Genomic DNA, 26,625 nt, shown 5'->3' on the forward strand with positions numbered 1-26,625 from the left:
TTGTGAGATCTGTGCCACAATAATTCTATTAGAACATTAATTCCATAAATGACAAACACATATAAACGCCCCGTGAGTGATAGTGTGGAGCACCACAGTGTAGTTTAGTGTTAACTCCTCTACAGTCACTGTAGAGTAAACTGCGACTAAACTACACTGCGGTGCTCGAGACTTTCTCGAGCCGGCCGCCGGTAGAGGGCGCTACACCACATTCTGCGCCTCTAGCTATAGTCACAATTTCTCCAAACAAGGTCCACGTTAACGAGGTGGAAATGTCAGTACTCAGCCTGCTGTCTGACAAAACAGTCTTTTCGTTTATGTAGATTCACCCTAGTGTAGCTTTGAGACGTTTACCCTTCATTTACACGAAAACAGGCAGTGTGAGTGTATGTTGGATAATTAATTACACAGGTTAATGGAGAACCAGACGTGTTTATTATAAAAGGAGACGATCATCTCCTGCAGGCAGCCTAGCGGTCCAGCTGGTAGGTACCAGCACGTGAATCTGCGGTCTTCTCTTCTTCCACTCATCCTGCCCCCTCTCTCTCTCTCTCTCTCTCTCTCTCTCTCTCTCTCTCTCTCTCACACACACACATACACTCATGAAGAGGGAGAAAGAGGTTCTTCTTCAACTCCCCATAACTATTTTGCGAGCGCAAGTCGGTTTGCAAACTGAATTAAAATGAGGTGAACGCTCGTGTACCTCTTTAGAACTGGCTGAGCACGTCGTTTTGAGGACACCTCTAACCTTCTCACCATGGGACCTCTGTGCATGACGAGGGACTTCTGTTTGTTTTTGCTCTTGTTAAACACTCGCCAAAGTGCCGCGCTCCCCCACGCTCCCGGTAAGACGCTTTACTTTACGCACGCGCTTATTGCTACTTTGTTTACACCCGCGCGCGTTTCCCCTCCAGAGTCCAGGCGCAGCGGGAACAGCCACAGTGCTGCCCTGTGTGTGTAGATAAGGGGAATCTGTAGCACGCCAAACGCGCATCACTTTCCCTAAGTGGTGCATGCTGATGTTGGTTTGCAGATGCAGACCAGTGCGCAGCGGGAGGTGATACCTGTCACATCGACGCCTTTTGTCAAAACACTCAGACGTCTTACAAGTGCACGTGCAAATCTGGATTTAAAGGCGACGGTAAACAGTGTGAAGGTGACTTTGGTTTGTCTGTTAGAAAACCATTTATTTGAGAGAGAAATATATTGTCATAGTCTAACTGAAATAATCAGGGAATAACAACTGTATGAAGTCAATTTCATTTGAATGTAATGACAGCTCGTGTTGGATGAGTTTAATGTGAAAAGCTCAGAAATGTTCAGGTCCTTACCGTAATGTGCAGTGGTAAGCCTCACCTGTGTCTCATGCACTAGACATTGATGAATGTGACGCGGAACACAATGGGGGTTGTGTACACGAGTGTAACAACATACCCGGCAACTATCGCTGCACATGCTATGATGGCTTCCGTTTAGCACGCGATGGACACAACTGTCTCGGTAAGACGTCTTAAGGAAACCCAGTGTATGTAGAAGTGTGATAACCAAATCTGATGAAAAGATCTGCTGAGTGTGATGACGCCCCACTGCTAACTTTAGGAGAAGAATAAATACAATCTAATCTGTGCTGGATAGAACCAGACTTTCTCTGAATAAATGAAAAATGTTCCAGCCTTGTTTAATGACTTTAAGCTGTGCTGTTTTAAACAAAGTGTCATGTTTTTCATTTTTGGTGAGACCCAGACTGTGGAGTAATACAGTTTGGAGAGTTCTGGAATAATGCTGTCTGGTCTGGCTTCCCTTTTAGATGTGAATGAATGTTTCTTCAACAATGGTGGCTGTCAGCACGTGTGTGTCAACACCATGGGTAGCTACCAGTGCCTGTGCAAGGAGGGCTTCTTCCTCAGTGACAACCAGCACACGTGCATCCATCGCTCCGTGGGTGAGACGCCTCTGTGACGCCAGGAACAATATATGTACTGGACCCTTTAAGTTGGTAAACCAGTACTGAGGCTGAATGTTTGAGTGTGTTTGGGTAGTTTAGCTCAAAACCTCAACTGGGGAACATTGCAACTTGTTAAGATGTCCATCAGTGGAGACGTCGCTTTGATGGCAGCCAGCACTGGGAGAAATGGAGCTTTAGTAAACCTGCATCTGTACTGGGAGCCTGTTCAGGAAGTCTTGTTCAGAGATGTAAAGAAAACGCCACTTAGGGTGGCTGCTAAAATAATTTTCTTCCAGTACCAGCGGCTAGAGATGGAGGAGAGTGCAGGGCAGATGGCATGTCTTTGGAGAATTTGTGTATCACTGCGTCGGGCTAAAACCAAGGAGCAACCAGACTAATTCATACATGTCCTCCACCGAAGGTCTTGTGATTGACAGCAGAATGAGGCCTTTAGGTTGGGCTCCCTCTCCAGGTCATTATCCCAAGCAGGCTGGCTCCTGAGGGCCCCTGCTGTGGGAAAGGCAGTCCCACGTTCTGCCAAACAAAACGAGTCAAGAACAGCAACACTTGGTCCTTTGGGGCTCCGACTAGAATAAAGCGCCGTCTTTATGTGTCTGTAGCTTCTCAGCTGCAAGTATTGTTGCCCCCCTGACGACCCTCCCCCACCCCTCCCCTCTGTAAAACCAACTGAAGTTTGCAAGGCTTTCCACCCCATTGGGTTTCTCTGGGCAAACTCGCTAAATCCTATTAACACGTCCCTGGCCGGCCCGCGTGAATGGAGAGCAGGCCTGCTGCATTCACATGGAGCAGAGCTATTGAGGACAGGTCAGAGTGCACAAGGCTTTAAATGGCACTGGCGCAAAAGCGTTCTACATCCAGGTGACAAATGCGTCAGGTTATAAGATTGTGTGTTTATTCTTACAAAATTTAGATGATGGTTATGGTATTTTTCAGCTACGCAGATGAAACTAAGGTGGTGCGTACAAGAGCAAAGCTTGGCATGAAATAGCCATCATCTCTGACGCATCTGTGCTTCATGTTAGGCTGGGAGTTGAATAGTTCCCTGACTGTTCACAGTAGTTGGACTACATTACCCATAATGCTTCAGGCCAGCTCACAGAGTTCTGTTCCTCGCAGAAGGCCTGAGCTGCATGAACAAGGAGCACGGCTGCTCCCACATCTGCAGGGAGACGCCAAAAGGGGGCGTGTCTTGTGAGTGCCGGCCAGGGTTCGAGCTGGCCACGGACCAGCATGGCTGCATCTGTATGTATTAGTAAGGGGATGCTCACCCCTCCCCCGTCACGCTGATGTCTACTGCTTTGTCTTAGAACCTGTCCACCTGACCTTGTTGTGCTTGTTGTCTAGTGACCTGTAACCACGGCAATGGGGGCTGCCAACACATCTGTGAGGATACGGAGCATGGGCCAGCATGCGGGTGTCGTGGCAGGTACACTCTGCAGGCTGACGGTCACTCCTGCATAGGTGAGGAGTCCTGGGAATCCGTCACGCAGCAGAGGGTCTGTCTCCCTCCGCTGCCTTAAACGGGGAATGCCTCCTGGCAAGCTGATCCATATTTCACCCCATATCCAGACAGAGACAATGATGGGGAATGTACACACGCACACACAGAGATCAGATTGTGAAGAGAAACAGCTGGAATTTGTAGGCTGTATATGCTCTCCGCAGACGAGTGTGTGTGAGGTTTGTGATTATCTCCTCCTCATCCTGCTGGTGTTATTTGCCCTTTTCTCTCCTTATTATCTTCCCCATGTATTCATGTGTGCGCGCGTGTGTGTGTGTTCACATCAGGCAGAGTGGGGATGGAAGTGACGCACAGCAAAGACTGTGTATGATATGGACTCTGGGTTCTACGACCTTTTAAAGTGTTTTGAATGACTTCTGAAGGAATGTCTTACAGCACTGTGAATGAGGCATGACTGTGACTAGTGCATTATGGGTCTGTATTAGAGCTCCTACAAATTTAAATCCAGCTGGGGATTCTAGTATCAGCCTGTGAAAACGTGGACGCTTCCCTCTAGTTAAATGGACAGACGCGTTTAAAAGATGCACTACCGGTTCTGGTTCCTATGATCCGTTTTCTCTCCGTTTCAGAAAGAGATGAAGCGAGCAACACCACCTCTGACCCGAATGCCACGGCTCTCGCTGAGGTGGACAAACGTGTTAAGCGCCGTCTGATCATGGGTGAATGTCCACAAACTCCTCAAATGTCACAGCACAGAGCTGCCATCCTGTCCTACCCATACAAACAGTGGGATCAGGAGGAAAATACGATTGCCCTTCAACTGATCCGAACTGGAGCCGCTATGGCTGGCATGGAAACCAGCATGAGTGTAAACCTAGAGCATGCTGGGAATTCCTGAGGACTTGAAGCAAACTGTGAAATGGCAGAGAATTCCAGCCTTCTCACCTCAGATCTCCTGAAGCATGCCCTGGTAATGGTGTGGTATATTTCACATGTGTGGAGTGAGTGATGTATACCACACCTTCGGATCAACGCGGAGTCACAGGCGTCGTGTGTAGTCTCTGCTTTAACCTTGTGGCCCTTAAGAATAATACGTTTTATTATTGAATTTCCTTCAGTTATTGACAGGGATGTATTGGTGTGTGTCTCTGCTGTACGTCCTGTTGAGATGGCTGGTTTGTGCAGATCAGGGGTGTGTTTTGCTCAGCGTTAACAGAGCATCGGGTCTGCTGTCCAAGCTTTCAGATGGTGAGATGGTGGTGGTATATGCTGGATGAGGAGAAGAGGAGCTCTCCTGAGGGAGTTAAACTGGAGAACTCCTCAGATGAGGTCTGTAAGACTCTGACAAGCCTGTCTGTTTCCAGAGACATGCGCCGTGAACAATGGAGGCTGTGACAGCACCTGTAAAGACACAACCACAGGTGTGCGCTGCAGCTGCCCGGTGGGCTTCTCCCTCCAGCCAGATGGCAAGACCTGCGAAGGTGCGTCCACCTGTGAGGAGCCCCGCCCACCCTAGCGCAGCCTCGCCCACCCTGGCACTCACCTGCGCCTGTGTGTTTTCCAGACATCGACGAGTGCGAGTTGCACAACGGAGGTTGTGAGCAGTTCTGCAGGAACACGGTGGGCAGCTTTGAATGTAGCTGCCACAAGGGCTTCAAGCTGCTGACGGACGAACGCTCGTGCCAGGGTAGGTGTGCCCGTCTCTGGGGCGTGCGGTAGGGAGGCAGCCAGGGAGATAAGATTGGGTGGGATGCTGGTGTAGGAGGCAGGTATTGGCTTGCAGGATTCCTTTGAAGATCCTTAACTGGGCTAAGAATAAAGGCACAGTTTAAGAACACACACTGCGTCCTTAGTACAAACCTTGACAGCAATGCAACTCAATTATTATTTATTATTATTATTATTATTATTATTATAACATATGTGGATTTTTTTACATGTAAAAAAAAAATTTATTCAGTATTTGATGTTGGAGCTGAATGTTTACAGATGCACATTATTCCATTTTCAGTATGCATCTCTTTTTGTTTAATTCTAGATGTTGACGAGTGCTACTTTGAGAGCACTTGTGACCATACCTGTGTGAACTGGCCAGGGAGGTTTGAGTGCAGATGTAACAGGGGCTTCTCTCTCTACGGCCTTGCGCACTGTGGAGGTATCTGACTAGATCTGAACGATGCTGTGACTTTTAATCCCTTATCACTCAAGGGCTGAATTTTTTTAAACAGTAAATGTGAGCGCTTGATGTGTGACGTGAGAACTAACAGCCAACTAACAGTGAGCGTTTGGTGGTTTCTGTGCTGTGTAGTAAGCAGCTCAAATTCTCATGGCAGGATATCAGTTTTTGTAAATAATTTATTCAAAATAAATAAATAAATAAATAAATGCATGTATGTGTGTGTATGTATGTATGTGTGTGTGATATATTTGTGTGTGTGTCTATAATGTGTGTGTATATATAAAATATTTCTTTCCTCAAACGGGGGACATTTTGATCCTTGTTCTGATTTGTTCTCAGACGTTAACGAGTGCAGTGTGAATAACGGAGGATGTGGGCACACCTGTGAGAATATCGTGGGAGGTTTCCTGTGCCACTGCCCCGCTGCCACCAGGCTGCACTGGAACAAGAAGGACTGTGTTGGTAAGATGGCGGGACCTGATGTGTGTGGTCTGCACGGAGCTAAAACAGGAGATACTTTAAAGTTGTTCTCTTTTGTCTGTTTCTTGTGCTTCCTTTTGCTGACCTTTTCAAACAACTAACGTGCCTCTGCCTGTATGTCTGCTTTCTCTACTGTTTTGACGTCTCCGGGTGGTGTGTGCTGGAAGGCAGCTGTTTGTGCTTCTGTACCTGTGAGTTTGCCGTGATCTTCTTTCCCTCCAGAAGCAGGCAGGTCTCCAAGCGTGGCACCTCCCACCAGAGCCACGCTCAGCTGCAGCAGACACGGGGGGGTGGAGCGTTGTCACCTCACCTGTCCGTCACAGGTGAGCGTGAGCAGTGGTAAGTGCTGTGCTCCCCGAGTCTCGCTGCCGTGGCTGTAACTCCTGGGTCACTCACCACCATCTCCACCTCTGTCTGGCTGCTGTTGTCTGTGTAGGGACTGAGGACTCGTACACGGTGACCTGTGGAACGCCCCCGCGGGGTCTGGCCTCGGGCCAGTGGAATGACAGCGGGTCTCACTGTCTCGGTGAGACGCAGCCAAAGACACGACCGCACTGGTTGTACTGGGATTGTGCTGAAGGAGCAGGGACGTGGTTAGTAAGCGGTTTTGTGCTCCCCAGACACAGACACAACCTGCGTGCACAGGATCAAAGCCGCCGCCACGTTTAGATCTGGCCAGCGGAAGTGCAGCGCGACTCCCAGTCTGGAGAAGCTGACGGGTAGCGTGAGCTCAGTGCTGGCAGGTAAGGCCGACAAGCCATGGCTCTTTACTGGGCAGTGGTAGAAAGGTGAAATCCAGTGAGACTTGCATGTGACTCTACTTGGAATCGGATAAATGTGTCTGCCCCAGTGTTCCCAGCAGTTGCATAATGTCACTCCAACTTAGACAAGCTCTGTGATTGGAGGAACTGTCTGTAGCCACGCCTGTTGCTCTGCAGGCAGCAGGGAGGTGGAGAACGTCCAATTCAGCTTCGTCAGGCTGCGGTGCGTCTCTTCAGGCCACCGAGCTCGCAGTCGTCACGGGCGCAAGGCGGATGAAGAGGATGGCTCCTCTATCACGGCCCAGTTTCAGCTGGACCTGAACCCGGAGGAGGTGACAGGTTTGTTGGGCCGTGATGTGGGCTGCACGTGTCCGTCACACTCCTAAACCCCGCCCTCGGCTTGTCCGCCGAACCCTGACCTCTGCTTCTCTTGTTTGTCACTCACCAGTTGTTGACTTCTTTATTACTAATAATAAACAGTGAAGGTATCTCCTGTTTTGAGATGGCTCAAAAAAAGGGAAAGTGTTCTGGAGGTTTGGGTCATGAGCAGTGTGTGCAGTGGTCCCAGGCCCTGCTTGGGGTGTGTGTGTGTGTGTGTGTGTGTGTGTGTTGGCACATTGCCGTATCAAGTGTTTCTCTCAGCAGATAGCTGTGACCTGGCATGTGTGAGACGCCGCTCTGAGAAGCGCCTAAGGAAGACCCTCCGGACTCTTCGCAAGTCTATCAATAGGGAGCAGTTCCACTTTCACTTTGGCGGGTCAGAGAAACTGGCTAGGCCCGGGCAGCCTGCAGGCCAGTGTGGTGTGGGCCAAGTGCTCATCGACAAGAAGTGTGGTGAGTGTGTGTGTGTGTGGTGTACTTTCAGACGAAGCATATGATACATTACACCATCTGGAACACTTTAAACACTGTTGGTAATGTCATCTTCTCAGGAAAGTAGGTTTTGACCCAGTTTATACTTTTATCAGTTGTCATTCGCCCATCACCTGGTGCTGGGTTGTTTATATGGAGCCTGTCTGGCACTCCTCGGCCTCCCTGAGGGACCCGAGTGTTCGGTGTGGTGCGCGGGCAGGGTGCCTCCCACTGGCTGTTCTCTTCGCGCATGGCCACGCCCCTCCCTCCCCTGAGAAGTCTTGGCGGACCGTGTGGGAGAATGAGTCATTGTTCCGAGCAGATAAAGCACCTGGAGAATGGACCTTTCCAAAGGTCTGTTTGTGGGGAGCTTTAAGAGTGTTTTCACCTCCTCTGTGATCCCATTGTGATGTTGGAAGGGTTCATTAACTTTTAAAGGACTTGGTATGATGGACAGCTCACTATGAGGAACGAGTGTCGGGCTTCTCTCTGTCTTGGACGGAGAGGAAAACGTCTCTCTCTCTCACACACACACACACACACACACACACACACACACACGCTCTGTGCCACTGAGGGCTGGCCTGCACGTGTCTGATTTGTAAGAGTTGCAGTTTCCATTCCAGACTAAGAACAGCGAGGCCTAGGGTGACCATTAACTGGCTTGCATTCATCTTTATATACAATGGCTTCTAATTCAGTTTGGATCAAAGCAGGCATTTCAAATGCTCATCCAATCAGGTCCTGAGCTCTGCTCCAGCGTGGCGGCGTCTGGCCTTTCATGTGCGATGGGCTTTACGTTCACACAGCAGCCCGGAGCTCCTCCAGGGAGGGTCTTCTCAGATGCGCGCACGTACCATTTCCAAGAGCAGCTCAAAAGATGTGTTAACCTTTTTAAAGGAGCTCTTTCTCCCCTGGCTGTAGTCCTTCCCCCATGGCTGCCTGCGCTAAGTGCAATTTAGCCTTTTCAGTATGCCCGCTACATTGTAAAGCCCAGCGGAGCCTGTAGAAGGGGATCCCCACACCCAACACAGCCTCTCAGCTCAACCCTTCACTACATCTCATCAAGCTCGTGAAGGTACGTGGCACCAGTCACACTACCCACTGCTCTGGTGTGAAACATTGTGCTTTGGGACATGTCTTGTGTTCTGGCTGTCTGAGCGCGATCTCGCCACAGTCAACTGGAGGGGTCTGAGCCCCTGAGCTGAACTCCGGCGGCGCAGAATCGTGGCCCGGTTTTGTTGGGCTGTTTGTTGTCATAAGGGAGGTGTTTCAGCAGGGCTTATTTTATTCAAGCAGGCAGTTAAGCTCTGTACGGTGTGACCCTGGCCAGCAAACAGCTCAGCAAAATTGACTTCAGCGACATCATGGGACTCTATTAGTGTCCGCTGTGTGCAGCCCTGCCCAATGGGCCCGGGAGCAACTGGACCAGTTCTGACCCCTTTTATTGGGTTCAGCTACTGCGTGCTGTGATGCTATAGTGTTTGCCTGCGTCATCAAATGGACAAGAGTGCAGGAACTTGAATAGAGGTGAAAGGTCCCTTTCAAACTCTTTGGGGCCATCAATTCCAGAACTCAGTAGAGTTGCGGCTTTGCATTTGAAAGACTTTAAAGCGCTCTCTCTCCCTCTTCCATTGCTCCTGAAGATGAAAGCCAGACTGAGACTACAACAGTGGCCCTTCATGGTTGTTTGAGGAACTAAAATGGCGGGGAAGGAAAAACTCCTTGGGTTGCATTTTCTGACCACTTATAGCGGAAGGAGGGTCTTAAACGACAGCTCCATTGACTGTTGAGACTGCATGTGACCGATGTGACAGCACAGAGCTGCCATGCAAAAAAACACTCAGCACTTAAATCTGATCTGTATTCAAAGAGTTCAAAGTTCAAAGAGGTTTTATTGTCATTTCAGCTATATACAAGTACACAACAGAAAGGAGACAACGTTCCTCCAGGACCATGGTGCAACACAAAACAACAGTGCAACAGGCAACATGCTGCACAAGTGCAAACAGTCCAATATAGTGCAAAAATGTAATTAAATAAACAATAATAAATACAGAACAGGACAAATAGGCCGTCCCACCTCAGCAGTTCCTGCTGTGAACTGTGGCTGGTTCATCCCAGTGCAGGCAGAACTTTTTCACAGCATTGCTGTAAATGACTCAGGACAGTTTGGTCTTTACAAAGCAAACATTCAAAAGGCTGCGCTCGCCTCCCTGTAATCAAACGCTGTGGGTTTTTGGGAGGTTTCGGATGCAAACACTCCCCCAAAGCATGTATGGTGTGCTGATGTGGAGGAAGGGCCTGTGGACACGTGCCAGCCTGTTTGATGTGTGCAGCTGAGCGACTGACTGGAGGCCCGGCCCGGCCCGACCCGCGCGGAATTTTTGCCAGCGCCATGAGGGCGATTCACGACGCCCTTATTAAATGTGGTAACGCGAGGCCTGCTGAGTGTGAGGCACTTTCCTGTGCTTTCTCCTTTCAACCCCTCCCTCCTTCCCTCCCTCCAGTGAGCTGCACCGTCGGGATGTACCACGACACGGAGCAAGGGAGGTGTGTCCCATGTCCTGCCGGAACTTACCAAGATGAGGAAGGGCAAGCGTCGTGTGTGGCGTGTCCCGGCCTGAAGGGCAGGACTGTCCCGAGGCCTGCGGGGGCGCGGAGTCTGGCTGAGTGTGGAGGTGAGGCTCGGCCCAGCTGTTCTGAACCCACTGTCACCCCTCTCCTGGAGGTTTTTCCCTCTCAGAACATTTGAAGAGCCTGGTGGTTTTCGTGGTGTTGCCAAAGTCTTATCCAGCAACATGCATCTTTATAGCTTTGACTATTGGGTCTGTCCCTCTCATGACATGAAAGTGTTTGCGTGAGTCACATCCTGCTTTTTGTCTGTGGAACGAGAAGGAAGCTTACCTGTGTTGATGATAAAAATCTTCTAAACAGATGGGGTGTGTGTGTGAGAGAGATTACAAGTCCCCCCATCTGTTTTGTGTTGGGGGAGGCTGTGCTGTTATCAGAAGCAGGTGGCCACTGGGCCATAAGATCCAATCTTTTGCTTTCCCTGATAGACACAACAGAAGAGGCCGTCAGGGCTGCTCAGTGGCGGGGCCTGTCTGTCACCTGTAGGGCATGTGGGAGGTTCTGTTCGGTCCCGAGATATGAACTTGCGCTACAAACTCCTGTGAGGTGGTGGTAGGGAGATCAGGCTCATCAGCTCTCTGCCACCTTAGCATTGATGATGATGATGATGATGTTTCTCCTTTTTTTCCTTTAGGGCAGTGTTCTCCTGGGCACTTCTCTCATGATGGCTTTGTGCCGTGTCGACCGTGCCACCGAGGCAGCTACCAGCCTGAAAGGGGACGCACCTCCTGCTTCCCCTGTGGGGGATCTCTCGTAACCAAGCACGAAGGGGCAGCATCTTTCCAGGCCTGTGAAACTAAAGGTAAGGACTGCCCCTGGTCGGGCCCTGCAACTTTGCCTCACACTTCACAGGTGTGGTACCCTTCAGCACATAGTCAGGGAGGTCACGTCTCCTCTGGAGATGCCTGCTGTAATGCCCCATGTCGTGGCCCACAGTGCAGTGCTCTCCGGGGCACTACTACAACACCAGCACCCACCGCTGCATTCGCTGCCCCATGGGAACCTACCAACTGGAGTTTGGACAGAACTACTGTGTGTCCTGCCCTGGAAACACCACCACTGACTTCGATGGTTCAACCAACATCACGCAGTGCAAAAGTAAGTGAAGGGATGGTGTGGCTCGTAAACACAAGGACCTGCCACGATAATGGAAGGAGGCTGAAGGTGGGATTATGCTGCTCTGCTCTTGTCCTCAAGTGGCTCAACAATTTAGTCTCTTGCATCAGGTCACTGAAAATTGGTTAAAAATCTCAGAACCCCACAAAAACGTACTGTGTCAAAAATGGCGAGTTGCTCCTGCAGTTTCTCCATGTAGCAGCCATTCAACGCCTTTTCATCTCACCCCAGACAGGCGCTGTGGAGGGGAGCTTGGTGAATACACTGGGCACATCGAGTCGCCAAATTACCCAGGCGACTACCCGGCCAACGTGGAGTGCACCTGGACCATCAACCCGCCCCCCAAGCGCAGGATCCTCATCGTGGTTCCGGAGGTCTTCCTCCCTGTGGAAGATGACTGTGGGGACTACTTGGTCATGCGGAAGAGCCGTACGTGAAATGCAACATTCCTGCACCATCCTGCAATGTTAATTCATCTGTACATTTGGCAAATCAAATGATTGTGTTATGTTACTGATCTGGCAGAGAGGTTTTTGAACCTGTGTGCTACCACGCAGACTTTCAGTAACTGTTTTCTGGGCAGCAAGAGTCTCATTTTGAGCCTATCGTGAGCTCAATATGAGTCTGATATGGCTTTACACTGCTCCCTGCTGTGTGCATTTAACGGAGTTGTGTGAGAATGAGCGACTTGCCGCCTGTGCCGACAGCTCTGCCAAATTCGGTGACGACGTACGAGACATGTCAGACGTATGAGAGGCCTATCGCCTTCACCTCGCGATCTAAGAAACTGTGGATTCAGTTCCGGTCCAACGAGGGCAACAGCAGGAAAGGGTTCCGCGTGCCTTACGTAACATACGATGGTAAGATCAGACAGAGGTGATGTGAACATAGGTGTTGACCTGATGGGATCGATGTGTGGTGGTGAGCTGTTGCGCTCGTTCATTTTTAGAGGACTATCAGGAGCTTATTGAGGACATAGTGAGGGATGGGAGACTATACGCCTCAGAAAACCACCAAGAAATTCTGAAGGTATGTTGAATGATGTTTTTGAAGCATGTTTACTTATTAGAATTGGCTTCATTTCATGCTGATTTTATTTATTTATTTATTTTAAACAAAAAACTATTTTTGTGTCTTGCGGTATACTGGGTAAGCAGTTCCTGAGCCCATATACACAAGTTAGATATTGACAAATAAGATTATAGTGCCACCCAGTGGACGAAACGTGTAACGTGGGTCAGTACGTCTGAGTTCCAGCTGTTTTCCATGATCAAAATCACACTATCAAAATGCTGATTTTGAAACATCTGGAATTTTTTCCCCAGGACAAGAGACTGATGAAGTGTCTCTTTGATGTGCTCGCTCATCCACAAAATTTCTTCAACTACACTGCAGAGGAGTCCAGAGAAATGTTTCCAAAATCGTTTATTCGATTCCTTCGCTCAAAAGTGCTGCGATTTTTGCGTCCTTAAAATATTACAGGAATATTTGGCAGTCCCTACAGCAACTGTATAAAGAACCCAAAAGAAATTCCCCAATTGTCTTGGCTGTGTGAAGACTTGTGTCTACGTGGATCAGAAGGGAGAGTGCGCCTCCATTTCAAAAGGAAATGAACTTCACTTTTAGTGAGTGAATGGCTATCTGCCACTTTTGTCCTAAAGGATTGTGGGTCCCTGTGCTCAGTGTGACGTTACCCACTTGTTCCTCCTTCCAGTGCTGTACCTGGCCACAGCCTGCCATGAGGAATATCACCTCGTCTGTCCAACAACGTCCTGTCCTTAGGACAGTTTTGGAGAAGATCTAAAACCTGCTTTGGATGTTTCTTTTAGCTGTAACTTTTACTTTTTTTTTTTTTTAATTGTAAAATGGTTTTTAACCCTTCTCATATGTGATCATTTTAGACATTCCCTGTTCTTGGTCATGCTTTAAGAAATAAAATTGTTTTTACTATGGAAATATGCTTTTTGAGAAATGTGTATATGACAAATAAATAAATAAATAAAATTGTGTGTAATTTATATATATTAGTTTAAAATAAGGTGATAAGATTAAAATAAGGTTTATATATATAATATATATATCATATATATTTATAATCACCTTATTTTAATCTTCAGTGCCCTTTGAGGGATATAATAACAGATTAGATTTGAATGTGTTGCATATTCATATACCAAAACATCAGCTTCAGTTAACTCATGGCACTGTATTCCCTTCTCTGATTGATGACCAACTTTCTCCATTATATCATTTGTATGCTTCCTTTTGTCCACAGGAATAAAAAGTTAGTGTGCATTTTCTGGTTAAGCAGCTTCTGTCTGTTTTCTGAGACATTCATGCTGTGTTTTGGGGACTAACTGCACACGTTTTGTAAAACATGGCCTGAACTGATTCTGGGAATTCAAGAGTAACAAACTTTGATTTGAGTACAGGATTAAGGGGTAGAGATACTTTTTCACTTGTTACAGAGAGTAAATGAATGTTTATATTTTTATGATTGTTTTTATTTATATGTTGGTTGTACAAACAAAAAGGCGTCATGTGCATGCGTTCATTACAGCGAGGCAAAAGCACGAATCCCCGTTTCCTAAAGCCCCACTGTGTGTGCAAAGGGGGCGCTGGTGAATGCCACAGTCATGAACGTGGGGTTTGCATGTCCAGATGTGACGGCCCACCTCACTGCATTAGAGCACTCTGCTTTGGAAACTAATGCAGCATTGCGACGCTGTTTTTGTCACACTCCGCTTCTGATAATCATTTGACAGAGATTGTGTAGCCATAAGGTGAGCAGTGAAGTAAAAACTGATATTTTCATCAAACGCGTGTCCTGCTGACGCCATCTCTACATGCGCGTGGTTCCTGTTCACTTGTTTCCGGGGGAACGTACCTCGCGCGCAGGACCGTCATGGTCAGCTGATCTTTGCGGAAGGATCTTCAGGCCTTTAGGATCTCCAGCAGTGAGCGCTTCGTTTCAGCTCCGAGCGAAACCTACCGAGTACACGGAAGCCCGCAGACGTCTGAACGCGGTCCTTCACCTGTGCGAGAGCTGCTCCAGCATGTCTGCGCCACGCTCGCGGCGGGCCGGGCGGGTGCTCGTGGCGCTTTGGTTCCTGGTGACGCTGTCGGTGCAGCAGACAGAAGCCAAGGTGACGAGCCGCGAGCGTGTGTGCTGTGTAACCGAGCCCTGCGTGCGTTACGTTAGGATGGGTTTGTTCATGCAGGTCCTCGTTAGCCGGGATGCGTTAGTTAGCTTAGCTTAGCTTAGCCTCCCTACTGAGACACGCTAGCTAACCCAGTTAACCCAGTCTGGGCGCACAGCGCCACACAGTTGCTGACATATTTCGGTTAAAGAGTAGGTTTCCTGACTGGCAAACATATTAGAAATGTTAACGATTGCCTTGCCAACTTGGAGTGTTCGTGCAGCGCCCCCTGGCGTGAATCATTCAATCAAGCACAGACTGTCCAGGCTCTTTCTACACGTGATCTATTTTCGTTTTCACAGAATTCCGAGGACATCCGATGTAAATGTATCTGCCCCCCCTACAAAGACATTGAGGGACAGATCTACAATCAAAATGTTTCCCTGAAGGACTGGTAACTAATAATCTTCCACATATATTAAGTTGTGCAGAGGACTGTGTAACACTGGCCCGTCTGTTTCTGTATAGCAACTGCCTCCATGTTGTGGAGCCCATGCCAGTGGAAGGGAAAGACGTGGAGGCCTATTGCTTACGCTGCGAATGCAAATACGAGGAGAGAAGTTCAGGAACCATCAAAGTAAGACTTCCATAATGACCTCTGCAGAGCGCAAGTGTCTGTGACGTGTGCCTGTGTGATAACGTGACAATGAGGCGTTCTAATTCAGTATGTCCTGGACGCTGATCGTTAGCTTTAGTTTCTAGTTTGATGGGTCATAGATGCAGCGGGATGTACAGTCGTTGCTGTGTTGCAGGTGACCATCATCATTTACCTTTCTGTGCTGGGGCTGCTCCTACTCTACATGGTGTACCTCACCCTGCTGGAGCCCATGCTGAAGAGACGTCTTTTCGGCCACTCGCAGCTCATCCAGAGTGAGGATGACGTCGGGGTAGGTGTCCATCCAGCTGGAATGACCTTTGACCTTCCTTAAGGGTGTTTTCAAATATGTCACAGAAAATTAACCAAATGCAACTCACTTCAGTTCTTTTCATATCCACAGTGTAAGTACACTTTAAAGAGGATCCCTGTTCTCTCTCTGGTCCTCTTTAGAGCAGACGCTATCTGTAACATGGAATTATGGGTATTGTAGTCAAGATGGCCACACTTCATACTGCTGTTTGGCTTTGCTAGTTTCATGAAGTGAATCAGAAAAGAGAACAAAATCAGAAAGAACATACCAGAACATTAAAAAACTAAACTGGAGACAAACATGGATGAGTCAAATTTAGCTGCAGATTCACACATTACCAGCCATTTTTCTTTAGTTTGTTTCTACCCATGAAGATTGTAGGGTGGTTTGAGAGCTGCACCTCACTTTGGTCTGTAGGGAGAAGCCCACGACCCTGACACGTTCCTGTCGCAGCTCTCAAATAAACATGTTTGAAGAATATAAAATTAAATGTTGCATGTAAACGTCATATACACACGCTAAATATTTTTCATAGCGGGCGTGCGGTATTAACTATAGATTGCAGATTAATCTCTGTCAGCTCACGCAGCGCGTGGGAGGCAGCAACAGTGCGTGGCTCTCAAACCTGCGGCTGACTTGCTCTCACGAGATTATAACGGTACATATCGTGAAGCAAAACGACATTTTTGCGAAGTCGAAGAAGCCTCGTTGACTGTATGGTAAACCTCGAGGTTAGTAAATAAAAACTAGAATCGGACAGACGCCCTTTTCCACGACGCATGAATCAAATGCATCACAGTATGAACCACCAACTAACCCTGCTGAGACTGATCGCCTGAGTTCGGTTCGTTTCGGCGTCAGTTCGGAGGTTTATGATTCTGCGTAACATGCCCGTTCACATTTGAAAAATAAAGAAGACTGCGGTTTGAGGCCCCTGAAAACAGGGAAACGTGAGTGATGCTTGTGTGCCGACGGTACGACAGAACCGCGATCTTGTTTAAACTGATTTAAGCGCCTGGGTTCTAGCGGAAGAACACCAGGACTTGGTAGCAGCATTCTGGGCCTGACACGAGCCTACTGGCCGTTGGAGTTGTAGGGAAGCGCCATTTGTGTGTCGCACTTGTCATGCAAATGCGTGTGTTTGCTTGCAGGACCAGCAACCCTTCGCTAACGCCCACGACGTACTGTCTCGCTCGCGCTCTCGTCCCAACATGCTGAACAAAGTGGAGCACGCGCAGCAGCGCTGGAGGAGGCAGGTCCAGGAACAGCGCAAGTCCGTCTTCGACCGCCACGTGGTGCTCAGCTAGAAGCGCTCCCCCTGCTGGACTTGCGGCGCGCTGTTCGGAGGTTCTGGGCTCCTACTGGCTGTTGGCCAGCAATCCCCCTCCAAAACGCGCGGTGATGCGGCTGTATGTTTGTCTGTGATTTTGTCCTGGCCACCAGGAGGCGCTGTTCCTCTACCTGCCACCTAGCGCTCCCACTTAGCATTTAACACGATTTAAATTTTTTTTTTTGCTTCATTGAGGAATATTCACACGACATTGTTCACGCTTCTCTAAATATGGAGGTAGACGTGCCACTTTCGACAGAAGCTCAAAGAATCCCTTTATGCTTGTTGTGGTCTTTTTAAATGTGAATTTTCTATTATTTTGCACAATCTGAACAACACAAACTTTGGACTTTCAAATAAGCAATATTCCTATTCTTTATTGGTGACCTGTGTTCGTTTTTTTTTTTAAATTATACAGTTCATTATATTAGATATAGCAATCCCAATGCCCCCACTATCTGATTTTTCCTTTTATCTTCCATCATAATCAATGTGTGCAGTTGGTCGTGTACCGTGTTTCGCTCGCTGTGTTGAACGCTTAAAGCATATCCTGGCATTTCCAGCCCTTGGCTTCTCATGTGTTACACATATGACAGATATTGAATATGTGATTTATAGTTTCCTCTTTTGTCTCGAGTAAATACACTGTTCATACTGGTTATTGGGGACAATATTGCCGTGGCGTTTTCGTTAAATGAATATCGTAATCCGCCGTTTTGGCTAATGGTGTGGTAGAAGTGTTTAATGTATCTCTAATACTTGCTATTCTTCAATCCAATTCTGTGTAATTTGTGAAGATATTTTTGTTTATTTAAATAGTTGTGCATGTTAACACTTCAAGCATAAAACCCTACATTACTACGTGTGTGTGTCTTAAGTCTCGTTAAAGAACCGTGTGAACTTGTGCAAAGCCTCGTGTGTTGTGAGAGTGCACTTACACTGTCCCGTGACACGCATCTTAATCTATTCTACTCTTAATCTAATCTTTCCCTTCCCTGAAAAGCCTAAAGCAGAATTTTGCACGAAACCCGTCGGAACCTTTTCCATAATCTACACAGGTAACGTTTAGAGGTTTTTTTTAGAACGCCACGCGTGTCGCATCTCAACGGTTCTCCCGTTTCCTGCTCGGTACCATACTGGGACTGGAGCAGCGCTCGCGCTCACAGTCACAGCTCATGCGCCTCGGAGCTCGGACGCACGCGAATAACTCGGACAAATGCACAACATGGAGATCTAAAACGCTTTGCTAACACAGGCAGTAAAGGTAAGACCGCATTCCCCCTTTTTCGCGCAGTTAGTTTTTAGTTGCTCGTGTTCAACCTAGTTTTGGACCTTATGAGTTCTGAATCAGTGATAGTCTCGTGGTAGTCTATCACTGATATGCCCTCAGAGTAATGAACACCCAATATTTGTAATTTAATTAAAGTGTGAATTCACCTAGAAACAGCCGTGTTTAATCAACATTTAGGGATTGGGAATCTGTTAAAACTTTATCTGTGACAAGAGGTTGAGATTTTATTATAAATGTCCCCAGCTTTGTTGAATGAATCAAATGTTGCAAACAGACATACGAAGACCTTTAATGACCAAACCTGGTAAGCGCGTACGCAACTGTTTGTATGTGTGTGTGTGTGTGCGTGTGTATACACGTCTGTTAAAGAATGTTGACACTGACACTGAACAGAAGCAAGGGGGCGCTCTAATACCTTTAATACAATAGTAAGAGGTCGCTGCTATTTAATTGCATGCACGAACCTATTATGTTAATATACAAAGGAAAAGAACTTAGAGAGACCCTAAATAGGCCCCGAATGCTTGTAGAAATATTGCATTTTTTCTCACTTCTGTTTCTGGAAAGAGGTAAGAATCTGAATAAAGTGGTGGTGGGTTGACCTGCAGCTAAAAGCAGTGATTGTATATGTTTACACTCCAGTTATCTCTCTGGTCAAGTGTACCATCGCGTGGGCCAGTGGCCCCCTGAGGATCACAGTGTGGGAAATGACTGAGCAATACCTCCCCCCCCGCGCTCTCGCTAATATTTGGACTGTTCCAGGGACATATTATGAATGCTTCATTCTTGTTTGTCTGTTCTTGTCCTTGTATACACTGAACAGTACTCATGCCAGAGGGGGTATTTTAGACTTTATGAATTTAGACCATTTTAGTTCAGTGTCTTGGCTGCAGCGAGTTGCAGTTCATTGAACCAAAAACTCATGGAGGCCAATTTGTGCTGTCCAAAGCTGACCTTCTGGTGTTAACTGATCCACAGCTCACAAGCTTGCTTAGTACACATGGAAAGCTGCATTTTCTAAAGTATGACTGTCTAAAGTCGGTTAAAAGTCATCATTCTTTCCTTGAGTTATGCTTTTATCTGGGATATACTGAATACACATGCACTATGAAGACCTTCATGCTTAGCAAATACAGTACAGCCTATAACATGAGACAGAGAGAGAGAGAGAGCGCGGGAGAGAGGAGTCTTTTAATTTAAAAAATAAATGTCTGATTATTGTAAAATTTAAGTGAATTTATATTTTAATGTGGTCATAGAATGGCAGGTGTTTACAGTTGCCTAACATAATCTCACTCAGAAAGTTTGATTAACTATTTTTAAAATAATTTACTAAATATATTTTTGCAATACTTGTCAGATTTGTTTGTATTTGCTTGACTGTTTTCTTCTCTGAACTCTGTTGTTGCCATAGCTGATGATTCGATAGTTTTTCTCAACACTTTGACCAACTATTTTTGCTCCCCAAGACCACAGGGAGGCTGGTGAGGGGGGGTTTTGTGATGAGGGTGTGGCGACCCTCCACTGCACCGCTTTCTTTCACAGCCTCTTGGAATTTCGCTGAACACAACTCTGATAGAGACTTTACAAATGTGTTCAAATAAGAGTTAAGCAACAGTTAATGTGTTTCCTGGGCCTGAATAACTTTGACAGATGTGTAAACTGCACACCTACCTTGTGTGCTTAGCAGTGAGGGAACAGTTTGACATGAGTCAACACAGCAGACATGTAAGTAATCAGTTTAACCAAATCATGGATGTTTGGTTATAGTGTATTTTGAGGAAGCCATTTCAAATTAAGAGTACAAATATTGACATAACTCCAGCTGCTCTAACAGAATCGTGGGCAAGGACCATGGTAGTAGTTCATATATTTGCTGTGTTGCAGCAGGCTTCAGTTACAGTTTTTTTAAAGAACAAAATCTTAGCCAGCGATCCACATTCTGCACCAATGGTCAACTTCCTGGAAGATAAGAAAAGAACAGAGAGCTGAGCTTTACGTCATTGTGGTGTGACTTCCGTGTTCCCAGCCTCGGGGATGATGGGATACCCCAGAGGACATATCCTACATGTGACCTTGAGCCTATGTGTGGAGACTGGGTGGGAAATATGCTGCTAATGACCTCCATGCACATAACAACCTACTATGCAGACAGTTGTAGTAACTTGTTAATAATTACACCAGATGCACTGTATATGTAATCACTTGGCAACCCAATAGGCCAAGAATTATCCACTGACTCTCATATTGATATTAACCTCTGAACTGAGTGACGTTTTTACACTTCTGACTTGGTTTTGTTACCTATTGTTAATTCGAAGTATCAACTGCGTCAGTAGACAGTAAAGAGAAGCAGCTGGTAGTTTGGAGGAACAGTTGTGTTGGGCCAAACCAAATACTCTCTCTGGCATGCAGACATGAATGGTGTGACTGTGTTTGATCAGATGTGCTGAGGTGATTTCTCTCTGTTATGCTGGTGGTATTTGTTGTCAGGATTTTTGGGGCTATTTTGGGTGTTGAGTTAAGTGATGTCCAGATGTGTTTGTGAGGGTTCTTGGACAATTATTTCCAACTGTATAACTACATATTTTGGAAGCAGGATCAAAGGACCTCACAAAAAATCTAAACAAATGATATATATCTCAAATATCTCGATACTGTTTGGGGCTATTATGTAATTGCTAACTAAACAATGTTATGGTGGAGTTATTTTAAAAAGACCAAAGAACAAGGATCATGAGACAACGTGTGTGAGCAAGAACCTGCAGATATCAGCAGAATGTTTTATTTATTTATTTATTTTTGTAGAAGCTATTGTAAGCATCTTTGGGTCCTTGAAAAGTGCAATATAAATACATTTTTAAAATTATTATTACATTTATTACATTATTACATTTTTTCTGTATTATTATTATTATTATTATAATTTAGGTAGCTGCTGATTTCTGTAACTCCACTAGCCGTGGATATACTGGGGGAACATAGCCAAGCATTAGGCTTCTAATGGTGTAATGCTTCCTGACTACACTGGTCTGAAAAAGGGCTGTCTGGCTGGGACGTACTCCACATCCAGACAAGTATTCGGTGTCCTGATGTTTTTAGCAGGCCCTCTGTCCCCTGGGAGCTGCTGGGTCATAGGCAAACCGTCGTAGCTGTGCTGTGCTCTCGGCGTGGGTTGTTCTCAGGCCAGGGCATCAGGTTAATCACAGCTGGTCTGTTCTGCTATAGGCTGAAGAGTGACAAGACTTGCACTGAGATTTCACACGCAATCACATCTGTAAAACTCTCCTGTCTGCTCTACATGACAGAGTAATAGTTTGTTAAAACCACATTTTATTCCTGATTTTAAAACTCAGGCTAATGATTGAGTTTTTCATCTTCAGATCTATGAGGGTTTACAGTAAGAACATGGACCATGTCGAGACATCCATTGTGTTCAAATCAAATGGTCTTTTGGAATGTACGGTTGACCCTGGTGTTGCTTTAATCTTTAAGTGGCCACAACACAATTTCTGCGGTGGCTGATCAACCCTTTAACAGCAACATACTACTACATGGACACGTCAACACCTTTATTACAGATCTGAGTTTAAACCAAGGACATTTCTCCGCCCGATCCACAATTCTAGCTATGTGTAGTTGATGATTTCTACTTGTAATTGTAGAAGAGTGTTGGCTGTAATTGTAGATGGTTGGTTTGGTTTGAGCCGACACTTTTACCACTAAGACTGTCAGAGTTTAACCAAAGAGTTCCAGTGAACAATTACCAGAAGAGTTCATCCATCATCTAAACCGTTTTCTTCATTCACTTGCTATGGCGACAACATTAAGCACCAAAACTTCTGTAAACCCGATACAGTGAAGCTTAAATTTTACACTCTGCTAGCTCTTCTCAGCTTGTAGTCCACGTGAGGTGCTGCCGGCATTTGTAGATGGGTTTGGCAGAATATAAAAAGTTTGAACATGCGTCGGTTCTCAAGGCTTAATACAAGAATGTTTGTTCCTCTCTTGCGATAGGTAAACACTCATGTATTCATTTGTTATTACGCCATGACATCATGGTGGATCGTGTTGCAGTCGTGGAGAAGAAGGGTGTAGCGCGCCCCCTCTCTGGCCCGTGCGCGTGCTTTTACACATTCTTTGTCCACTTACACAACTTACGTTGCTCGTGCATGGCTTTGTATATCTGTTACCAACGTGTTATGTTTGCTCTCCACTGCTAAAAAAACTGGAGCAGATGCGTAAATGAGAAACCAAATGAGAGCTCTACATGTCTCTAAGCTCCAGCAGCCGTGGACCCCCACGAGACTTTGACCGTCCCTTCTAAATAAAAGACACAACAGAAATATTTATAGCGCTTTAAGTAAAATCTGAAAGGTAGTTACGGATAAAGCAACGTTTTGACTAGACAAAGAATGTGTAAACTGTTTTATTTTCCAGAAAGCCCCACACCGCAACCACTTGAGAAAAATAGTTATAACGACAAAGCGTTACCGTTCACGGGTTAATAACGGTATCGAGCAAAAAAACTACCTACCAAGGTTACGCTGCATTAGGTCCCGCTGTAACAGAAGAGAGTAATTAGTTTTACGTTATTATGTTGAGGTGAATATCTGACAGTCCTAATATTTGTCTGATATTATATCTTAGTATGTTACCGAATAACCGGCCATGTTGCATCGATTGTGCAAACCGGATCGGTTTAGTGTAGGAGTGAGAAACCGTGGAGAGAAGATAGAGGGGGGGCAAAACTTTCTCTCTCCATGGGAACTACCCCAGCCTCAGATCCGCCTCAGCCAGGGAGGGCTCCGTCCGCTGGAAGGAACATGACTGGAAGTTGAAGGAAAGTTCCAGGTATTACCGGCACATCGCTGCGTGTTGCGCACTCCCCCTAAACGGATAGTAGAGTTGGTGAGAATCTGGACATAATGGCTTGGACGAGGGACTGGCTTTCTGAGGTAAACCTTTCCACACACTGGTGGGCTTTTTCACAGCAGTGCTAAGAGAAGTGTAGAAGGGAAGACGTTTGGCGGCGTCGCGGACAAGTCTAGATGTTCCAAATCGATACAGTGTTTTTCAGAAAAGTTAATATTGCGTAAACCATCCAAAAATAGACTTCTTGCTATGCTACTATTGTATTACATCGCTTTACAATGTGTTCCCGAACATATATGGGTTTAAAATATGATCTTATTTGAGTTACTGTACCAAAACATTGAACTATTGCACATGCGTACCTGACGGATACCTGGAAGGGAATTATTTCTCATTAAGATCCAAAACTGTGCAACTCTTCTTTCTTCCTGTTTAATTGGTGTTGGTGGTTCTTATGATACTCTAGTATTGTTTAAACTAAACAAATATTTTTGCCTCTTTTGAAAGATGATAGAACATCAAAATCACTGTCCTTGTAGAGGTGTGTTTGCAGACCGTGTGTGGGGAAAGTAACGCGTGCCCCCCACTTTCAAATGATGAAGCTCGTGCAGCTGCACGCGCTTTTTTCTTGCGCGCTCTGAACAGACTGCCTATTGTGGAGGTGGAACAATGACCATTCCTTCAGTGGCCTGAAGTGTCAGCTCAGCCATGGCAGGCCTTCTGTTCTCAGGCCAGCGCTTGCGTAATACGGCTGAGTGCAGGATGTCACCACACACTGAACTATGCCATTTCTGCTCTTATCGTTCAGCCTCATGACAGTTCATATATGGTCATATTAGAATGTTTTCAGTGCGTTTGTTACAAGCTGTCTCCAATGAGGTTGACTTGAAGCAATATTTGGATCTGACACAAAACAAATAACCTTAAAACCTGATTTTCATTAGCGCTGCTTAGAGTCCCCATGCCTTCAGCTGATGTGCTGGCGTGTCCCTCTCTCTGCTGGGCAAGATAAGGTTCTTTTCATAAAGTGGGCAGCCCTTTGTGAAAACACTCTTATGTTTCTGCCTGATGTTAGACCTGATTCTTCTTCCTGTTTGACCTCCTTTTTAACGTTTGAGCATGGCAACAGCGAGCACGGCCAGTCCTGCTGCTACGAGCTGCTTTCCACTCATGCTAATGTAGTGCTTTGGCCTGCATTGGCCAAACAGGAGCTGGCGGGTAGCGCTTGTTCTGGCTTGCTTGTCATTTAAGGACACTTTGTAGCACAAGCCGGTTACGACTTGCTCCCAGAGCTGGTTCGTTGACCCACGATTGCACCCAAGGACATGTCAGTTAGTAAGTAATAGACATCATGTAGCAGACAGGACAGTAGTAAGGCATGCTACATCTAGCCCAAAGCCTGAAACATGAAAAACCTTGAGAATTTTTATAGCGAGATGAAGTGTGCCACTTGTGTGTGTTATCTGGTCTGTTTTATGCCAGTGTGTAAAGACATTTCCAGAAAGGATCAGTGTGAATTCAGTAAATCTTATGTGCAGCTGTAGACATAAAAGTAATATAAAAAGTACTTAACTTATGATCGACTTATTAGCCTCAGACCCGTTTCCCAAAAGCATTGTAGTGTTAAGATAATCTTAAATGATAAGATATTCTTAAACAATTCTTGCTCTACCATTTAATGATGATCTTTGTGTAATAATGATTTGTAGAAACAGTTTCAGTAGTTTAGTTTGTGATTGACCTTGTACTCCTTGTGAATACAGTTATTTTGTTTATTTGCCATCATGCTTTAAGGCCCTATTCCATATTCCACATGTGAAACACATACAGGTGTGTTAAAGGACATTAGATCAGAATATTGTAGAGGATTACAATACTATGCTAAATTAAATTTTTATCTCAAGTGGAAAAGATTGGTTTGGATCTCTAACTTGTCAAAAAAGGTCATTCCATCTCTGGATCGAGATCTGAAATGCACCCATGGGACATCCTTTAGGGAGAGTGTTACTTCACTTTAGACACTTTATTGCTGATATTGTAGGTGATCGCATCAAGTACCAGCTTTTGACTTATGGAAGGAAACTGAACCAAATGTTCAGTAAATGACCCTGCAAGGTTTTATAAGTTAGCTATTAATGGTTTGAGAAGTGCTGCTGACTGAGGTAGTAAGTAGAAATGTTTTTTGACTGCACTGAAGATAATTTAATAGTTTGCTTTAGGAAAAGAAGCACACTTTGTTCTAGTGTTGCAGTTTTTTCTCAAATTGCAGAAATGTGGATTATCCATTCTCTGATTCCTAGAAAAAACCCCAACTGTAAACAGCTGAAAGTCAGGGAAGAATTGGAACGAAAAAGGGCTTGAAGAATTGGTTCCATCTGGCCTGTCCAGTTAGAACTCTGGGAGCAAGGCATCATGGGTATTGTTTGTGGACTGTGCAGCTGCTGTGAGCTGTGACAGCCTGGACTGTAAGAAAAGGTTTGGGGTGAAAAGACGCTCGCAGGCTGAGCTGGGTTCAGCGTCCCTGACTTGGCCGACCGTTTCTCACACACAGACCCTCTGGCATTATTCACAGAGCCAGACCTCAGCAGCCTGGGCATTGAAACCCAAGAGAAAAGAAGACAAAGACGACCTCTCTGCTGGCTCTGAGCCGACACAGCCGGGCCTCTCTGTCCTCACTCGTCGTGTTGAGCAGTTAATTAGCAGCACCAGGGATTTGTCCAGGTGGACGACTGTTTGACAACCTCTCGCTTTACTGGAGACAAACAGACAGACCTTATGTCCTAGTTCCCCTCAGTCTAAACATGACAGGCTCGTTCATTGACACAAGCATAAGAAGGTACCACATACAGGACATGTATCTCCAAGTGAGCGCTTGATAAGGGCCATATGATGGTGGGAACGGAATTCCCTTTCCTGTGATTATTGTTCGGTAATCTAACCTCAACTCTCACACATGCTTGCCTCTGACTAGTCTGGATTCCACAAACAAAAGTATTGTTAGGAGAAGGTGGATCAAATCAGAAGTCAAAGTGGTCTCCAGTGGACAGACCCCTGGGCCAGTCCAGTGCATCTCCAGGGGTTATGAAGTCTGGAATGAGCTGAGAAGGAGAACTCTACAATCTGTAACCAACCAATCAGCAATCAAAGGAAGCTCGCTCCACCAGTGAGGTGAAGGACATGAATGATGTGATAGATTTACTACAGGAAGACTATTCTTAGAACTGCAACTTTCACTTGCATATTTTTGGAAAAATAGTGACTACATTTCCTAGTGCCAATTTTTTTTAATGCTTGTTGTCTTTCAGGTGTCTGAATAAAAAGTGATATACACGCTTCCTTTATAGGGTGTGACAGAGACTCACTGACTCTCCATTAATCCTTCACTATAAGACACAGATCATATGAATCATTGATTTCACCACAGAACCCTGTTCTTTTCCGCTTTCCCTGTTGGATGAAATGCATTTGATGGACAAGGCAAATATTAGTGCATTCCTCTTCATGGTGTGCTGCTCTTTGTGAACAAGTTGCCCTGTCAGTTGCTAAGGCCCTGCAGTCTGTCTGACCCTGG

At 46.1% G+C, this 26,625-nt stretch overlaps 3 protein-coding genes and 1 long non-coding RNA gene across 9 annotated transcripts in view; 3 read left to right on the forward strand and 1 right to left on the reverse strand.

Moving 5' to 3' along the window:
- Positions 1-267: 267 nt before the first annotated feature.
- scube2 (signal peptide, CUB domain, EGF-like 2) lies at positions 268-13,421 on the forward strand. Of its 3 annotated transcripts, XM_027025350.2 has the most exons (24): positions 268-485; positions 712-845; positions 1,034-1,156; positions 1,375-1,500; positions 1,808-1,942; positions 3,083-3,208; positions 3,311-3,427; positions 4,058-4,147; positions 4,793-4,909; positions 4,993-5,115; positions 5,467-5,583; positions 5,947-6,069; positions 6,310-6,426; positions 6,524-6,613; positions 6,708-6,830; positions 7,026-7,187; positions 7,494-7,682; positions 10,211-10,381; positions 10,969-11,136; positions 11,271-11,432; positions 11,682-11,879; positions 12,158-12,310; positions 12,400-12,479; positions 12,776-13,421. In XM_027025350.2, exons 2-24 carry the CDS (start codon positions 758-760, stop codon positions 12,920-12,922), a joined length of 3,045 nt encoding a protein of 1,014 aa, XP_026881151.2. In that variant the 5' UTR covers positions 268-485; positions 712-757; the 3' UTR covers positions 12,923-13,421. The 3 variants fall into 3 exon arrangements, with proteins under 3 accessions (XP_026881151.2, XP_026881152.2, XP_026881153.2); XM_027025351.2 differs by lacking the exons at positions 268-485; positions 6,310-6,426; positions 6,524-6,613; positions 6,708-6,830; positions 7,026-7,187 and having other exon boundaries at positions 628-845; positions 7,491-7,682; XM_027025352.2 differs by lacking the exons at positions 268-485; positions 6,310-6,426; positions 6,524-6,613; positions 6,708-6,830; positions 7,026-7,187 and having other exon boundaries at positions 628-845.
- A 672-nt stretch (positions 13,422-14,093) lies between these two features.
- Positions 14,094-17,749, forward strand: tmem9b (TMEM9 domain family, member B). The gene is made up of 5 exons (XM_027025347.2): positions 14,094-14,596; positions 14,953-15,044; positions 15,119-15,227; positions 15,403-15,537; positions 16,710-17,749. Exons 1-5 carry the CDS (start codon positions 14,297-14,299, stop codon positions 16,863-16,865), a joined length of 792 nt encoding a protein of 263 aa, XP_026881148.2. The 5' UTR covers positions 14,094-14,296; the 3' UTR covers positions 16,866-17,749.
- Positions 17,750-17,832: 83 nt separating this feature from the next.
- Positions 17,833-26,625, forward strand: part of dennd2b (DENN domain containing 2B) — a 52,404-nt gene continuing 43,611 nt past the window's right edge. For 2 of the 3 annotated variants that reach the window (XM_035526512.1, XM_035526518.1), the window contains exon 1: positions 23,048-23,137. The gene's annotated coding sequence lies outside the window, so the exon portion shown is untranslated. Of the gene's footprint in view, positions 18,153-23,047; positions 23,138-26,625 lie in introns of those variants that run through there. The other variant, XM_035526516.1, reaches the window with a different exon arrangement.
- LOC113586926 lies at positions 20,941-23,646 on the reverse strand. Of its 2 annotated transcripts, none has more exons than XR_003411679.2 (4): positions 23,428-23,646; positions 22,838-23,070; positions 22,717-22,741; positions 20,941-21,408 (listed from the first exon to the last, which is right to left on the reverse strand). It is a non-coding gene; the product is annotated as an uncharacterized LOC113586926 (long non-coding RNA). The 2 variants fall into 2 exon arrangements; XR_003411678.2 differs by having other exon boundaries at positions 23,417-23,646.

Source organism: Electrophorus electricus, chromosome 1 (assembly GCF_013358815.1).
Source record: "Electrophorus electricus isolate fEleEle1 chromosome 1, fEleEle1.pri, whole genome shotgun sequence".
NCBI lineage: Eukaryota > Metazoa > Chordata > Actinopteri > Gymnotiformes > Gymnotidae > Electrophorus > Electrophorus electricus.